Here is an 18,717-nt window from a genome sequence, read left to right on the forward strand (position 1 = left end):
GTGCTGAATTACTCAACATTCTAATGTTCACAACTCCCTATTTGGGTGGGGGGAGAAAGAAGCAGACTAAAGGTCCGAGCCTAGAGAGAGCAGCACTTACTCATACAGGTTTGTAAGCAGTCAATCCTTCTGAAAAAGAAACCAACTGAAGTTGTAGTACGAGCTTGTCACACTTTGTACCCACCTGCCTGCCTTCCTTCCTTCCTCCTTCCTCCTTCCTTCCTTCCTCCTTCCTTCCTCCTTCCTTCCTCCTTCCTTCCTCCTTCCTTCCTCCTTCCTTCCTCCTTCCTTCCTCCTTCCTTCCTCCTTCCTTCCTCCTTCCTTCCTCCTTCCTTCCTCCTTCCTTCCTCCTTCCTTCCTCCTTCCTTCCTCCTTCCTTCCTCCTTCCTTCCTCCTTCCTTCCTCCTTCCTTCCTCCTTCCTTCCTCCTTCCTTCCTCCTTCCTTCCTCCTTCCTTCCTCCTTCCTTCCTCCTTCCTTCCTCCTTCCTTCCTCCTTCCTTCCTCCTTCCTTCCTCCTTCCTTCCTCCTTCCTTCCTCCTTCCTTCCTCCTTCCTTCCTCCTTCCTTCCTCCTTCCTTCCTCCTTCCTTCCTCCTTCCTTCCTCCTTCCTTCCTCCTTCCTTCCTCCTTCCTTCCTCCTTCCTTCCTCCTTCCTTCCTCCTTCCTTCCTCCTTCCTTCCTCCTTCCTTCCTCCTTCCTTCCTCCTTCCTTCCTCCTTCCTTCCTCCTTCCTTCCTTCCTTCCTCCTTCCTCCTTCCTTCCTTCCTCCTTCCTTCCTTCTTTATTTATATTTTACGTGTAAGCGTGTTATGCCTGCATGTGTGTTAAGTGCACCCATGTCATGCAATCACTGTGGAGGACAGAAGACGGTGTCAGAGCCCCTGGAACTGCAGTTACAGATGGTTGTTAGCCACCATGTGGGTGCTGGGATTTGAACCCGGGTCCTCTGCAAGAGCAGCCAGTGATATTAACCACTGAGCCATCTCTCCAGCCCCAGCATCTGCTTTCTTTGAGCACTGAATTCTCCAAGCAGACCGTGAGGGAACTCAGATACAGGGCACTGAATATACCATCTGCTCCTCACCAAGAGCCCCCACTTCACTAAACTAACTGCAGCCCGCCAGTGTGCAGTCCTCTCTCAAGCCATCTAGGCACAAAACACCAGCTGCAGCAAGTGTGACCAGCAGTGGTGACAGTCACTGCTGTGGGAACAGGAAAAACTCCCAGATCAAGAGAGGCCAAGCCTGCTGCGTCATCCTGACACAGAAAAGGGGCAGGAAGGAAAGACTGCCATCCGCCCGGCCGCAGCATACAGACCTTGGGGAGACGCAGCACTGCCCAGCCCAGGTTCCTGCTGGTGACACTGAATCATGTCCCCACACAGAAAACAAAACACAGCACCTGCCCACATCAGTATCTGAAATGCACCTTTAGAAAATTCTAGGATATGCTTATTCTAACTAAAATGTCTTGATCCAATTTTGGTATCTGAAACAATAAATTCTTATGGTTTTACTTTAAAAGTATAAACAAAATCAACTTCCTTTCATTCCAGTCGTTTAAATCTTCAATGACATCATTGTTTTTGAAAACCCCATTAAAATTAAAAACTTTCAGTAGCAATTTGGATTTCCTAGATCTGTGCTTCCTCTTTCCTCTTGAAAAAAGAAGGCAGAAGCCCACATTCCTGAGCCTTGGGGCAGAGACCCTCTTCCTAAGCCTGGGCAGCACAGGCTTCCAGTCCTCTGGTCCCTGAGGCCTTGGCTTGGGCACGTCTGCTCCCATGGCTGCGTATAAGAAGATCCTGCAGAGCAAAAGAGACACTCTGCCCCACATCTGCTGCGCACACCTGCCCCTCAGTGACCCCTCCAACAGCGTGGGCAGCATAGCTGCCTCTGTATAGGAACCATCATCATATCTACCCCCCACACACTGCAGAGCAACAGACAGACAGACCCCAGAGTGGTCGGCCTCCACAAACACCACCTGCAACCCTCCCATCACACCGCAGGCACCCACTACCTGGAACATCTCAGAGAGGATGGTCCCTACTGGCAGCTTGCGTGAACAAAGGACAAGGAAGCCGGTTCCCACTTCCCACACCTTGCTGGACACGCTAGGGCTGTGGCAACCTCTGCCTCACCAAAGGCCCTTCCTTGTCTTCTGTCAAGAGCGGCAGTCACTTAGGGATTTCCAGAGCCATTCCTTAGGCTGTGCAGGCCAGTACTGAGCAGTCATGAGGGCCAAGGACTCCTGGTGGTCTCCAGTGGAAACACAGCACACACATTACAGATATACAGAGGTCTTCACTTTCCAAATGCTACAAACCTCACATCAAATTAGCTCCCTGAGGTCAGCCTCAGTCACCACCAGGCAAGTTTTCAAACAGACCAGAGCTGGCATTTAAGTTATATTTTCCATCCGTATAAAAAAAAAATTAATCTCCATATGACATCTGTTTTCTTTTTTTATCTTTTTTTCCCCCTGTCTTTTTGTGACAGGATTCCCCTGCAGCCCCAGCTGGCCTGGAACTCACTGTGTAAACCAGGCTGGCCTGCACAGAGATCTACCTGCCTCTGCCTCCAGAGTACTGGGATAAAAGGCATGCACCACCACACCCAGCTCCATAGGACATTTGTAAAGCTTGCCCAAACAAGTCACAAAGCTCAGGGTGCATGCTTCCTGAGATGCAAGTGCTTCCTGCAGTGAAGGTCATCGCTAAAGCCCTGGCTCATGTCCCACCGCCTTCCAGGACTCACTGCCATACACAGCCCAGAACGTTTCCAGTCCAGAAGAGGGCAAATCACAACTTCAAATAACACAGTCCTTCCACCAAGGTGGACAATAAGAGTCTCTGCGTGATCAGGAAACATCCTGTTCTTGTACACTCACAATTCTCTTCGCTGCACCCCCAAATGTCATGAGTCAGACACTCCAACACCCAGGGGTCCAGAAGTGCCCAGGGAAGACAGAGCCCCATCTGTGCCAGTGAATTCATTCTAGACACCTGTAGCTAGACTTCAAGATGCCTTGACAGGGTTCCCATGCACATGTAGGTGGCTGGGTTTCTAGCCAGTGTTCAGAACAGGGGAACAGAAAAGTTAGGAGACCTGTGCCCTGAACAGAGGGAAGGCCACAAACTGGAAGACAATTGTGACAGCCAGTGTCCACTTTGCTGGGGCTGTAAAATTCTGTAACACAGACCCAGAGAATTCTAGAAATCTATTCCACTGGCATTGCACAAACTACAAATTCTGGGTTTCAATTTAGACGGCACGTTCTACAATTTTCTTTCAAAAGGTTTTAGTGTGCATCACTTTGAGTACGTATTATTTTTCTTTTTTGAGTAAGCCGTTCTAGACCAACAATTCAACTGTATTTTTACCATAAGAAAACTATCTAACCACAAGAAGGACTCTGTGACCACAGACCATGTGGTCACTCCACAAGCAAGGACCACATACCTGCCACCAGGCCAGCTCTCTATGGTTGGGCATCTCATGGGCTCTGGTTGGTGTCAGCAGAGCAGAGGTCAGTTTCAGACCACTTAGCTCCTGTCTGGCCTTCCTCCAGTCTCACAGAGCAGAGACCCAAAGGGCACCTGTCACAGGAGGCCAGAGATGAATCCTAGAGACTCAACAGAACCATCCCATGCTCAGTCATGACATGGGCAAGCGTCCAGGATGCCTCTGCAACAGCAGTAAGAAGTGTGACCTGCTAGGCACACAGCAGGTGCCGAGACTGCCTAACCTTATCACTCTCTTCTGTCACGGTCCCTGACATCTGTCCCCTGTGCTGGTGTCTGGAGGAAGTGGACTCACTCTGGTAGCTCCCTCTCTGCCATCCTCCTAGTCTTAATTACTTGAAAATGTGCTGTGTACAAAGACCTATGTTACAGAAACAAATGTTCAAGGGCTACTCTAAATTTTTTATTACATTTAGCACTGTGGGGCATGTATGTATCTCTGTGCATTCATGTAACATGGAGCATGTGGGATGGTCAGAGGACAGTTTGTAGGGATCATTTCTATTCCTCTTCCATATGCATCCCAGAGATGGTCTCAGACTGCCAGGCTTAGAGGCAGGCACCTTTACCTGCTACATCATCTTGCCCAGTCCTCAGAGGGTGTTTTTGGCTAAATCTTGTTATTTATTATTATTTTATTATTTATTATTTTTATTTTATGTGTATGAGTGTATTGCCTGTATGTTGAGTGCACCATGTCATACAATGCCACAAAGATCAGAAGAGGGCGTGAGATTCCCCTGGAATTGAAGTTAGGGGTGGATCACAGCCACCGTGTGGGTGCTGGGAATCGAACCCAGGTCTTCTGCAAAAGCAGTCAGTCAGTGCTCTTAACTGCTGAGCCATCTCTCCATCTCCTGGCTAAATCTTCTTTACATATATATATATGGCTGATGTTATGTGAACCCAGCAATTGTCATTAATCTGCCATCATAGCATACAGCACCATTAACACCTTGCAGGACACACACACACACGGCTTTCTCGGCCGACAGTCTGAGAAACAGTGCTCCACACACAGGCTACCTTCACCCTGCATGTGACCACACTGTGAAGTTTTCTGAGCCCAATCCCGGACAATAACACAGTTGCCAGTAAAGCACAATGCTTCCTCGCTGTAATTAAGACTCAACATTTCACCTGAAGGATTAGTCAAGCTCTGTACAAATTAGCTAATGCCCACACAGCAGGAACATAAAACCTTCCTTGCAAATCTAAATAAATCCCTTCATTAACAGATTCAGTCCTTGATGCCTTAGGTAATTTGTGGCTGACACTTAGCCAACTCAACCTCTTAATGTTGAGGCCTGCTTATACTCTCAGCTCAACAGAGTGAAGATGTACTGGGACCCGAGCCTCCTCAGCAGACATGAGCAAACGCCAGGTTTAACATTTGCTGCTCAAACAATTAGAAATCACCTTTTGTCCCATCTAAACAGAATTTACACCACGGACAAATTAAGCAAAAAACCAGGATAAAATGAGATGGCACAGCTGAATGCCATGGCACAGGCCTGTTATCCCAGCCACTTGGGGTTGATAGAGGACAATGGAAAGTTCAAGGCTTGCTTGAGCTGTGGAGCAAGTTCAAGGTCAGTCTAGACAACTGAGTATCTTAATAAAATGTGAAGAGAGAGAAGGAGATACAACTCAGTGGTAAAGCACTTGCTAAGCGTCAGAGGCCCTAGGTCCAATCCCAGCTCCACCAAAAACAACACAAGCCAGGATGGCACTCTTGTAGTCTAAACCAACTGACTTCAAATCTGAACGAAAGCAACGTTGGGGATTCTTAGCAATAACTACTTCCAAGTCTGGTTCTCCAGCCCTCAGGCTCAGACACTCACATAAGAAGATAACCACCTGTCTGCCTGCAACGCTTGACTCTTCACAGAGGTCAAAAAGATGATGTCCAACAAGCTTATCGTCCATGGCACCCCAGATCAATGATGCTTCTACAACATGAGCCAGGTAACCCAGCACTCCCTGTGAGTAACCGAGCACTCCCTGTGAGTACCTGTCCTGGAGCAGGGGATCCAGGAGGAGTGGGACTCTGCGTGCCGGCACACAGGAGTACCCCAGGACGGTGGCTGATACCGCAGGGGCAGGTGGGCAGCGAGGCCAAAGTGAGAAACTTTCCTGCCTGGCAGGTCCTCCCAACACTTCCATGCGAGGCAACCACGAATATTCTCAAAACCCACTGCGCTAGCACACGGCTCTGCAGGGCGTTTCACACCACCAGTATGCCACTGTGACCTCCCTTCCCAAAGAACAAGAAAGCCAAACATTTCTGAACCATGACCTCTTCTTCAAAAGAAAGCAAGCTCATGAGTTAGCGAATGTGCAGTCCTGGCACACTGTGTTATCCATCAGCACTGACGGCACACACAGGCAGCTTTTGTTGTCTCACGAAGTAAAGGCTGAGGAGCTGAAAAAGCTGTAGGGAAAGAGGACTGACTGCTAAACGGGCTGTGATTTCTTTGAGGGATGATCAGAACATTCTAGAATGAAATAAAGGTGACAGTTGTATAGCCTAGTGAATGCACTGAAAACAGCTGTATTAGTTTTCTGTCACTGTAACAGTAACAGAAACAAGAACTTTTAGTGGACTGTTAGGAAAGCTTTACTGAATCTTGCAGTTTCCGAGTACCTTGTCCATTCTTACTGGCCTAGCTGCTTTGGGCCTGTGGTGGCCAGTCATCATGGCAGGAGCACAAGGCAAATGAAGATGAGGCCGCTCACCCCACGGCAGCAGGACCCACTTTCCCCTGAAGGGCAAGACCCAGTGAGCTGACTTCCTCCCACTGGGCCATTTCCTGGAGGTCCCAGGCTGAGCAACAGTGCCCCAAGGCGGAGAGTGAGCTCTCTACATAAGAGCCTTTGAGTCAGTCACAATCTAAACTTCAGCAATCACTGGAATGTATTCATACCCCACCTCCCCGTGCATGTGTGTGCATGTGCGTGCGTGTGTGTGCACGCATGTGCGTGCACGTGTGTGTGCATGTGCTTCTCCCACTGCAATTATTGAAAAATACTGTTCCTAGTATTTCAGATACAGTAGGAAAATCTTTGTTAAGTAGAAAAAAAAATATGCTTATAGGAAAAAACAATAACTTAAGATGTGGAAGCAAAACCCTCACAAAGCCTCAAAGGTAAACAAGCCACAGGCTTAGGTCTAACACAGCTGAGTCCGAGTTCCTTCCTTCTTTTCACAACACAGTCACTAAGGTCAAGGGCTCCTGGAGGCTCCAGGTGACGCAAGGCCTCTGAAATGCACATAAGCTGGCCGTGGGCCAAGGGGTACTTCAAGGGGGCACTTCGGACCCTTCAGAGAAGGGCCTGACCTTCACTGGGGACCCCTAGAAACCACGTAGGGCACAGACCAGGTCACTGGCTCCTCCTGCCTTTCCTTGCAGATCCCACTCCCAAGCGCTGCACTCCCTGAGCCTGGCACTCCCCTCTGGAAGCTGGCAGCTAGACACTGGGCAGACAGATGCCTAGGACAGACAGACAGCAGCTCCTACTGCCATGGATGGGGCATTTCTGTGCAAAGAGAGAAGTGAATTATAAAGTCATGTTGAACACAGGACACAGGAAGGGCCCAGAAGGCTGGCACCCCTCAGCAGTGGCCCTCCCAGTTAGTTTAACTTTCTTCATCACTTTTATCACTCTTCTTAAAACAATAAACCACATGTAAAAAGTAAACACAAAGTTGCCGCTGTGCTGCGCTGCAGCTGGCCAAGCAGAGCCGTCCTGGGACCCACCTTCAGAGTTCAAGGTGATGAGCGTGACGTTGCTCCCGATGTTCTGGCTTCCCGGCTGCCCGCAATTGGACACGGAGTCACTGGCCTCTGACCCGCTCTCCCCGTCCTCATTGTGGCTGTCATCCTGACCAGGCACCTTCACCACGATGGTGTTCTGCCGACGCCCAGGAACAGCGCTGGCGGGAGACAAACACAGCAGCCTACGTTGTGAGAGGGACATGGGTGGCATGCTGAGGCTAGCCTTGACTCACTGTGCCATGTGGACTTATCCCAATGCCTAACTGAGCATGGACCAGTGCAGGAGCTGTGTCCTCACATGCAGTGTGCCCCCACAGGCTCCCTCTATGAAGATGAGCAGCCATATAACACAGAACGGTCTGGGGCTGAGAGAACACGTAAGATAAAGCAACATTTAAGAACTATGTACAAGACAAAAGAAGAAAACTACAACTCACTGCCACTCTGCCTAGAATCCGGCTTTCAGGTCTCCAGAGGTCAGCCTACAAGGCTTACACAACGGCCATTGTGTGTCAGAAAAGAAACACGAAGAGCAGGGGAACCATCCACCCAACCATCCACCCATCCATCCATCCATCCATCTACCCAACCAACCATCCATCCATCCATCCACCCACCCAGCCATCCAGCCAGCCAGCCACCCACCCACCCACCCATCCATCCATCCATCCATCTACCCAGCCAACCATCCATCCATCCATCCATCTATCCATCCATCCACCCAGCCATCCATCCATCCACCCACCCACCCATCCCTCCATCCATCCATCCACCCATCCATCCCCCCACCTACCCATCTATCCATCCATCCATCCATCCATCCATCCATCCATCCATCCATCCATCCATCCATCCATCCATCCATCCATCCATCCATCCATCCATCCATCCATCCATCCATCCATCCATCCATCCATCCATCCATCCATCCATCCATCCATCCATCCATCCATCCATCCATCCATCCATCCATCCATCCATCCATCCATCCATCCATCCATCCATCCATCCATCCATCCATCCATCCATCCATCCATCCATCCACCCAGCCATCCACCCATCCACCCATCCATCCATCCACCCACCCATCCATCCATCCACCCAGCCATCCACCCAGCCATCTACCCACCCACCCATCCATCCAGCCAGCCAGCCATCCATCCAGCATCCATCCACCCAGCCATCCATCCACCCAGCCATCCACCCATCCACCCATCCATCCATCCACCCATCCATCCACCCACCTACCCATCTATCCATCCATCCATCCATCCATCCATCCCGCCATCCACCCAGCCATTCATCCAATCATCCATCCAGCCATCCACCCATCCATCTACCCATCCATCCACCCACCCAGCCATCCATCCAGCCATCCAGCCATCCACCCAGCCATCCATCCAGCCATCCACCCAGCCATCCACCCAGCTATCCATCCACCCAGCCATCCAGCCAGCCATCCACCCAGCCATCCACCCAGCCATCCATCCACCTAGCCATCCAGCCAGCCATCTGCCCAGCCATCCACCCAGCCATCCATCCAGCCATCCACCCAGCCATCCATCCACCTAGCCATCCAGCCAGCCATCTGCCCAGCCATCCACCCAGCCATCCATCCAGCCATCCACCCATCCATCCATCCACCTAGCCATCCACCCCACCCAGCCATCCAGCCAGCCATCTACCCAGCCATCCACCCAGCCATCCACCCAGCCATCCATCCAGCCACCCAGCCAGCCACCCAGCCAGCCACCCAGCCACCCATCCATCCAGCCATCCACCCATCCACCCATCCATCCATCCACCCATCCAGCCAGCCATACTGTCAGACATCCAAGGATGACTCAGCCTCCAAAAATGCCTTCTCACTCCCCATGACTCCCACACACAAACCCCAGGAGCAGCTTCCAAGGACATCAAGAATCCCAGAACCCCCGGGAGCTAGTCTCATCACAGGGCCCTGACGGGCAGCAACATGACCACAAGCCAGCAGCAAAGTACTCAGCAGAGACTCTAAGACTGATTGGCCTTCTGAATGACCCTGTGAACATCCCTGACTGTGACCTATCACATACTACAGAGGGAAACAAAGCTCTAGTTCCCACCAGGGAAGTCAAAAGGCCTATAAAACCCCGCCATCCCAGATGCAGGAGCCACACCAGGCACTTCCTGGACTTGGCCCCACAGAACTGTCCAGGCTCCTCGACACTCCATACCCGTGACCTCAGTGCAAACTCCAGAGGCTCACCCTCTCCCACAGCAGCCTGGCTAGCCTCCGGCACCCCCGCGGCACCCACACGTCAGGCCCAAGGCCTCCTTGGTCTCACAAGAACTGGACTAGAACAAGATGCCTGCACAAAGCTAGGAGCCACAACCCACAGGAACCCAAGGGAGAAAGTCAGGACTCTGTGAGGACACCACTGGGAACCAAAAGGTGGCAGAGCCCTCCTGAAGCATAGAGCCCGAGCCACTGGGCAGAGGGTCACCTGAAGGGGCTTTTACCTCCACGGGATGGAGACAGGGCCTTTGTGCACTCCCATTTCTGACTGAGGTTCCAATCAACATGTCTCAAAAGAACAGGTATAAGGGAAAAGTCACAAACTCAACATGTCTGCAACACTTAGCAAACTCAGAGGGTCTACTGCAGGAACAGACAGATGGGAGTGGCCTGCTGACCATGTACAAACACTGGCATCACTGCACGCTAGCCCAGAGGTCCTCACAGCTGCTCACGCTTGGTGCCATCTCACCCCACTTGCTCTAAGTGCCGGGCTAGCCCTCCCCGACCTGCAGAACTGTGGTGGTCGCTGACAGAATCGACCCCATGACCACAGACATGGACATGTGCTGGGACTGTGCCCTGGCTCTCATCAGAGTGGCAGGGGAAGGTAGGGGTGGTGGCTACTGACTTGCTAATGATATTTTCCAGGGAATCCGGTGCCCTGCTGCTCAAGGGGTCTTCCATCTTGGCTACAATGGCGTTCTGCCGATCATTGTTGAGTATTACTGTAGTCTGGGGGACGACGCTATGGAACAAAAGAATCACAAGAAAAAGAAGACCTTAAAACAACAACAGTCATTGTCAGAGCACATCAGTCATTCATCAGAGTCAGGGAGAGGGGGTCCGGGCAGGGACAAATAACCTGGAGTTGGGACTCTCTGGCAGAGTTCAGCTTCCCACTAGCTGGTATTCACAGTGGACACAAATACACAATGTGGGCAGGCCAGGCTTAGGCTGTTTCATGAGTGGGTGGGACAGGCTGAGGCACCCCACTCAGCACCCTGAGTAAACTGTCTGAGCAACAGTTCTGCCTGAAAATCAGCTTCCCTTCTTGTGAGTGAATGTGGTGGATGTGCTGCATGTACACAGTGGGCCTGCAGAGGCCAGAGCAGGAAGTTAGGGTCGTCCTCCATCAGCTCTGCCTTATACCCCTGAGACAGGGCCCATCGCTGAACAGAAAGAGCCATTTCAGCTAGGCTGCCTTGTCAGAGAGCTCTCAGGATCTGCCTGGCCCTGTCCCCAGTGCTGAGGTTACAAGCATGCTCAGCCATGCCGGGATTTTTACATGGGTGCTGGGGTTACGGGCATGTGCAGCCATGCTGGGATTTTTACATGGGTTCTGGGATTTAAACTCAGGTCTTCATTCTCGCAGGACAAACACTCTCAGCCACTGAGCCATCTTTCCAGCTTCCGTTTTGATCCCATCCCTCCCAGTGATGTCAAGGATGAGAGGCTCACAGCTGCCCTCCTGGATGTCACTCACAGCTACACTCTATAGAGTGAGGCAGCCATCCCAGAGACAGCAAAGTATGCGCACCACGTACTGTTCTCCTGGAAAGTGCAGGACCCAAACCAAGAAGTCTTGGGGCTTGGCTTTGATGAGAAGGGTTCTAGGAAAGAACGGGTCAAGGCGCAGGAACCACCAGGCCCAGCAACACCCCCGAGGGCAGCACTGGGTGCAAACAGACAGGGCTAGCAGGGACTTGATGGGCCCCTTCACCCTGCCAAGTGTTTACCATTTAGAAACTCAAGTCTGCTTGGCTCTAAGAAGCTGGGGAATGAAAAGAACAGGCACCTGCAGACCAAGTCCTGCCACCTCAGAATTCCCATGTGCAGAAAGCAGCCTCCATCAGGGTCACATGACTATGCTGCCCCATCAGGTGTAACAGCAGCATATGTAACCCAAATCCTGCCCAGGCCCACATCTGATTTTCCCAAATGAAGGTGCAAGTGCCTGCAGGTCCCTCAGCACCGCAGGGCCCTCGGCTGTGCTTCTCAATCATGCTACTAGTTCTGATGACACCTAAAGTCACCCCCCAAACCATGAAGTATCCCTGAGGATCCAAGGTAACCCAGGAGACCTCTGACTCCTTCAGGGGCTCTGTACGGCCTCCAGCACTCCTGCTTCCTATATGTAAAACAGAAGGCTGAAATGGCCTATGCAGCTTGGTACTTATGCAATCCTATCGGCCTTGAATTATACCAATGAACAATGAGTTTTTCAAAACTACAGAACTTGGGGCTCAGTGGTTAAGAATAATTGCTGTTCTTCAGGAGGACCAGGGTTCGAATCCCAGCACCCACAAGACAGCTAACAACTGTCCATAACTCCATTTTCAGGGGATCCGACAATCTCTTCTGGCCTTTGTAGGCACTGCATGTACTTAGTGAACTTACATACATGCAAGTAAAACACTCATACCATAAAAATAAAAAATAAGGTAGTTTTTAAAAAATTATAGAACACAGCCGGGCGTGGTGGTGCATGCTTTTAATCTCAGCACTCGGGAGGCAGAGGCAGGTGGACCTCTGTGAGATCCAGGCCAGCCTGATCTACTGGAGTTCCAGGCCAGCTGGGGCTACGGGGAGACCCTGTCTCAAAAACAAACAATTACAGAACTTCCGTATCACATTATGATCTACTTGGGCTGGTGAAGTGGCTCAGGAGGAGAGCACCTGCCACGCGTGTTCAAGCCTGGACTGGAAAACAGCAGCCAGTTACCTAAGGGTTGATATAGAAAATGCCACAATAATGCGTAGCATAAATGCACAAATGTGCTGAGTGGTGTGTGCTCATACAATGTTTCTTTAAGCACTGTCACCAAACTAGGGAGGGAATTGTAGGATTTGGATTTTATGAACACAATGATCCATCATGACACAAGTGGAAAATAAGACCACAATTCCTCACTCTCCCATGGGGCTTCCCAGGACACACAGGCTCAGCCACTACCCTAGAGTCTCAAACACAAAACTGGGAGCTGCTAGAGGAGGTTTTTCCAAGTGGGATCAAAAGTCCTCATTAGCTCATCTTAGTCTCTCAGGGAGAAGTAATTCTAGGGGACTGACTTCTACAGGGAACCCTTCAGAGGGAGGCCTGGGCTCTCTGGCTTGAGACCCCCAACAACCCCTTCCTGCTGTGCCTCTGTACCCCATCCCCAAACTTCTCATTTGCTTAGCAGCTCCACAACTGTGTGAACCAGCCCCCTAAAACAAAATCCTATGCAGAATCTGACATGCACACAAACTTACACATACACCCGTGTGCACACAGAGCACCATCCCACCAACTGGCTTGCACTGTGAAGTAATTTTACTTTGACAGGGAGGACAGATGTTTGTGAACGCTGCCCCAATTTGTGACACCCTGTGTAGCCTACACCCCAGAACCACAGCAGAAAACAGCCCTGAGACATGAGGAAGACTGAAGACTCAGAGGCCACCACTTCCCACATGTGTACACATGTGACTCTGGGCAGTGTGGTCCCTGCCAAAGGTCCAAGTAGCCGCCCCTTTCTAAGAAACAGCTCCATCACCTCCTGGCATCTCTCTAAAGGACTATCTTTGACCTTCAAGAATGGTAGGTAATGGACTTGTAGACTATCTGTGGGAGCAGGCACACAGCTCACAGCTGGCTCTGAGGCTGAGGACTGCTCCATGGCATGAGGTGCCAGTCACTCTCGCCCACTAAAGGGTAACTGGGTATTCCTGGCTTTCTATGTGACCATAAGCTCCCATGCCTCCAGACAAATGCCCCTGAGAGCAACTGCTAAGCCACTGGGGGGGGTGTGCACTGAGCTCCCAGAACTCTGTTCCCCACAACACCAGCTGGGGATGAGCACTCCCACCTCTTCAGGGTCCTGCCAGCATTTGGGGCCGTCGCTGTCTCTCTCACCTCAGCCATCTGACAGGAGTGGCCAGAGTCCCACTATGGCTCTGACTGGTATGTTCTGATGGCTGCTGGGGCTGAGGACCTGCGGGTGTCCAGCCAAACACAAGGGTCTCACAGTAACATGATGGTTCACCTCCCAGGTTAGAGCATTTTGGCAACATCTCCTCATCTTTGCTCATCTTTTCACTTCCCAACCGCCACAGAGCAGAAGCTGCAACTCAAAGTCCAACCCGCCAGCCTTCCCTTCTTGAGTCAGATAGAAGACCTGGTTAGAGACCCCCAAATCTCCCGTATTCAGTGAGGAATTGTGGTTTTACAGGTGGATCTGTGGTCTTCCATACAGGAGGGCTCCCGACCAGGACCCTTCGGCTCCAGTGCTGTCCTGGCCATGAGCTGCTTCTGCCCTGTTACCAGTAGGGCCATGACACAGTGTGACGCTCACTTGCCCCTTAGGCTCCAGGAGTCAGTGGTCTGTCCCCCTCAGCTTCCATTTCCTAAGTCTTCACCTGATGAAGACTGGAAAGGGGCGGTGCTCTGACCCGCACACTGGGGGTTGTCGGCGTTGCCCCAGAGGGTTTTTTGGTTTTATTTTTGGTCTTTTTGAGACAGGGTCTCCCTGTGGCCCCAGCTGGCCTGGAACTTGCTATGTAGACCAGGCTGAACTTGAACTCACAGAGATCCACCTGCCTCTGCTCCAGAGTTCTGGAATTAAAGGCATGCACCACCACGCCCAGCTTGGGGGTATCATTTTTAGAAGGGACCTTTTGGTTTGGTCTTTGAAACAGCATCTTGTTGTATAGCCAAGGCTAGCCCCAAACCGCAAACCCTTTGCCTTGACCTTCCAAGTACTGGAATTACAGGCAAGTACAGCCATGCCCAACCTGACTGATCAATTCTCAAATGATGCTAATTTGGGGATTTAAGTTACACAAGCTGAATATTCTTGCCTTCACATAACATTATTCAAAGTAAAATATACTCTAGAGACTAGCCTGTGACAGGAGTAAAAGGGCCCTTTCACCCACTATAGACAGAGGAGAATCAACAATCTAACTGGCAGGCCTGCAGGGTCCTACGACAGTGACAGAGTGACAGGCACTGACTAAAAACACTTCAAGGAAAGCATGTTGCTCAATCCTCATCAATGAGACAGGGCACCATGGTGCCTCACCACTCAGACATTTACCATACAGGAGAGTACGTTCACGTGTCCATCACATACACCACAACAGGTAAGGAGCAGATCTTTCTGAAGATGAGTGGGACTCGGCCTACAAGGCACTTCCAGAATACGAAGGCCCAGGAATGAGACGAGCACAAGCTTCCTTCCTGAATGCTGGGATCAAAGGTATGCACCACAATGCCAAGCTCATTTCTTTTCAAATCCCAAAGAAAAGCTTCTCAAATAAGTGAACTGAGGGGCTCAGAATGTAGCACAATGGTTAAGTGTTTGCCTGGCCTGTGCTGGGGTTCATCCCAAGTGAACTCACTTAAAGTGAGTTTATGAGATGGACAACTGGAGCTGAGACTTACGGACCGGAGAGGTGCTGGAGAGATGCTTCAGCGGTAATACACTTGCTGCTCTTCAAAGAACTCAAGTTCAAGTCCTAGCACCCATGTCAGGCAGCTCACAGCCACCAATAACTCCAGCTCCAGGGGATCTGACACCCTCATGTGGCCTCTGTAGGTACTCACACATGTATGAACCCCCCCGCCAAAACAATAATAAATACAAAAAAAAAGACTGATGGGTACTGGAGACACAGCTAGTCAGAAAGAGTGCTCTCCAAGCATGCACAAAGCCCTGGGTTTGATCCCCAGCACTGCATAAACCAGGTACAGTGGCACACAACTATCTATAATCATAGCACTTAGGAGGTGGAGGCAGGAGGGAGATGGAGGTCAGCATGGAGTATGCAAGAAGACAACTGCCTAGAGGAGGGAGGGAGGGAGGGAGGAGCACTAGGAGGTAGGGGTAGGCAGATCTCGGTGAGGTAGAGGCCTGCCTAGTCTACATAGTGAGTTCCAGGCCAGCCAGTGCTACCAGTGAACCCCAAAAAAATAAAAATGATTATATATGTAATTATGACATGCTTAGAAATAAATATACAAATATACAGGAGCTGCACTGAGAGAAATTAAAGACCTGACACATAAACAGATACACCATATTCCTGAACCATCATGGTTAAGATGGCAATGCCTCCCAGGGTGCTGCAGTCTGCCGAGTACCCATCAGCGAGTTGGCACCAAGAAGCCTCCAAACTGTCAGAACTCGTGATCCAGTAGGGCCTTTAACTGCAGCTTTAGTGGCTAGAGTGAGTCTCTGAGTCAGCAGATTCGATAAAGGAAGTCTCCAAGTTGCCTGTGATTATGTAAACTACATCCCACCTTCAGCCAGTACTCAACCCTGCGGTGCACAGAGTGTGCGGCTGTGCACAGCAGGGAAGGGCAGGGCAGGCCAGGCAGGCAGATGAAGCACGGCATTGAAAAGAAGCGATCACAACTCAAAATTAGGTTAAGAAATAAACAAGTCCATGCCACCAAAGCCAGCCAGCCCCAGAAGCCAAACTGCCCTGTCGAGCCCACCGCATTCATTCCGAGACTCCAGAGCATGAGGCTCTGGTTGTGGATGCTGATGCCCCTAAATGGAAGTTCTGACTTCCACTACCAGGGATGAGCAGCAGAACCAGCTCACCAAGAAACAGGAGGGCCAGATCAAACCACTTCCCTGTGAGCTTCCAGCACCATGGAAACAGCTGATCCCCCAGGAACTACCAGAGAGGCAGCATCGGCTTGGTGGAGGGAGTCATAACCATTCTTGACCGAGGAAAACAAAGAAAACCCTTCTCACCTCCAAGGGAAGCTCTAAACCCTTTTTACACTTTGAGAACTGTTATTATACAAAAGCCTTTTATTCACTACAACTGGATTTTGGTGTTTTGTTTTGTGGTCTTTTTGAGACAGGGTCTCCCTGCAGACCCAGCTGGCCTGAACCTCACTAGGCAGAGCAGGCTGGCCTCAGTCTCAGAGATCTACCTTCCTCTGCCTTCCAAGTACTGGGATTAAAGGTGTGCACCACCACACCCAGCTTTTGTGTTTTGTGTTTTAATATTTTATCTATTAACTTTATTTTATGTGTATGAGTATATTACCTGCATGTAGTACCCATGTTATACAATGCCCAGAGAGGTCAGAAGGGGTTGTCAGATTCCCCTGGAACTGCAGTTAAGTATGGCCACTAGCCACCATGTGGGTATGGGGAGTCGAACTGGGGTTTTCTACAAAAGCAGCCAGTCAGTGTTCTTAAACTGCTGAGCCATCTCTCCAGCCCCACCTTTTTAAATTTACATTTTAAAAATTGTGTGTCTGAGTGTGTGCGCGCGCGCACACACACACACACACACACACACACACACACACACAAGACACAGCACACATGTGGCGATCAGAGGAAAACCCTCATGAGCCAGTTTTATCCCTCCATCACATGGATCTCAGGGATGGAACTAAGGTCATCAGGCTTGGTGGCAAGCACCTTGACCCACTGTACCATCTCTCTAGCCCTAAAACTTCTTGACATTTTTAAAAACAAAAATATATTACTTTTAAAAATAAGAAACAGACATTTTTCTAGGTAATAGGCTTAGTTAAAAACAAACAGAAACGTCTGAGTTTGAGTTGCTGGGTTATCGAGCAATCTAGTTGCACACGACCCCCTGGAGGTAACGCCCTGTCGCTGTCTGCACGCTGCCTGCTGATGCGCTGGCCCACGTCCGTCCGGATCTTAGACCGGCAAAGACCCGCACAGAGCTACACCAAGGGCTTCCTTCAACCACCCGGGCCCGGCGTCAATGAACAGCAGAATGACCTGCATGTCAATGAACAGCAGAATGACCTGCATGTCAGCTGGGTGGAGAAGCCTGTGCCCACCTTCGACACTGCCATTGGCTCAGGCGATACAGCACCAGCTCCAGATGAAATGTTCACAGCCCAGGCTTTAAAGGTTGGGCTCATCCAACCAGAGACTTCCCTAACAATGCAGATCCTTCAACACCTTCTGCTCATCCAAACATCACATCACCATCCCTACAATTACAACTAGGAAAAGTCCACACTTACAACAACGCACCTGCAGGAGGAACAGAGGCCCGACTCTCCAGGCAGAACGCCACAGTCGGGCGAAACCCATCCAGTAGTCTCACAAACATTTCTCTAGTGATAGACTCTGGTTTCAAATCAAACAGGCATTCTTTTCTCTTTCTTTCTTGAGTGTCCTCATCCAGGTGCAGAATGTGAACATGTGGACCTAGTGCCATGCAGGCTGGCAGGGCCCCAGTGCCCTTCCATTTGCCAAGGAGCAGAACAACTATGTAAGTGCCCCTCGCAGCTGACGGCAGTCCAGTCAGGCCAGGTGCCACACGACCAGCAGCGAGCATGGGACTTCTAGAGCAGAGAGGGTCTTGGGCACAGCCTCCTGAGACTGGACGCATGTGGCCTCTCCAATGGAAGGCAATGTCCTCCAGCTCTGTGCATTCTCAGGAGGCCTCCTTACAGCTCAAAGATCCCGACGGTAGCATCTACCTTAGTCCTGTGAGTTAGGCTCCTGCTTCATCACATCACAGCCAATGAGAGGAATGGGCCCAAGGCTTTGAGTTGTTTTGAAGAGCATATGATTTGGATATAAAATAACCAGACCCGGCGTCTTACAGGTGCCTGAGGTGGCAGGCGAATAAAACACAGAAGCACCTGTCACTCACATGCTGCTGACTCCGAGGCCGGTTCACGTTCTGCCACCTGTGCTCCGGATGCACAACTCTCGCCTCATCTATGCCTGTACATCAGTGACTTCCTCCTGCATCCACAGTTCACCAAAATCCTGGGATGCAGCTCTTATCCTCTGCATCTCCCTCAAGTTTTCTGTTAACAGCCTTCTAGAGAACATGGGCCAGGTCGCCGTCACAACAGGAGAGCCACACATCCAAGCAGCAGAGCTGCCTCTGGCCTTCCTTCTGATGAGGAAACTGAGACTGGAAACACCTAGGACCTGGGGCTGCCCAGCCAGGTGACACTGACATCCTGTGCTCCCCAACAGATGGAATTCCAAAACGCAGTGCCCTTGAGCTTTACCCAAGCCAGGCAGAGCCCACATTCTTCAACTCTAGTTCCTCCCAGACCAAAACTAGACCAAGGTCAACGATGGGATCTGAGAGAGAGGTGTTGTTATTAACACGTCCCCAGC

At 50.7% G+C, this 18,717-nt stretch overlaps 1 protein-coding gene across 10 annotated transcripts in view; it reads right to left on the bottom strand.

The window, feature by feature from the left end:
* Positions 1-18,717, bottom strand: part of Banp (BTG3 associated nuclear protein) — an 89,804-nt gene that overhangs the window by 35,844 nt on the left and 35,243 nt on the right. For 7 of the 10 annotated variants that reach the window (XM_008840560.3, XM_008840555.3, XM_029567131.1 and 4 more), the window contains exons 5-6: positions 10,212-10,328; positions 7,285-7,460 (exon numbers count right to left, since the gene is read on the bottom strand). In XM_008840560.3, coding sequence (XP_008838782.1) covers positions 7,285-7,460; positions 10,212-10,328 — 293 coding nt within the window. The remainder of the gene's footprint in view (positions 1-7,284; positions 7,461-10,211; positions 10,329-18,717) is intronic. The other 3 variants (XM_008840561.3, XM_008840559.3, XM_029567132.1) reach the window with 1 other exon arrangement.

Source organism: Nannospalax galili, unplaced genomic scaffold (genome assembly GCF_000622305.1).
Source record: "Nannospalax galili isolate Female #2095 unplaced genomic scaffold, S.galili_v1.0 scaffold459, whole genome shotgun sequence".
Classification (NCBI taxonomy): domain Eukaryota; kingdom Metazoa; phylum Chordata; class Mammalia; order Rodentia; family Spalacidae; genus Nannospalax; species Nannospalax galili.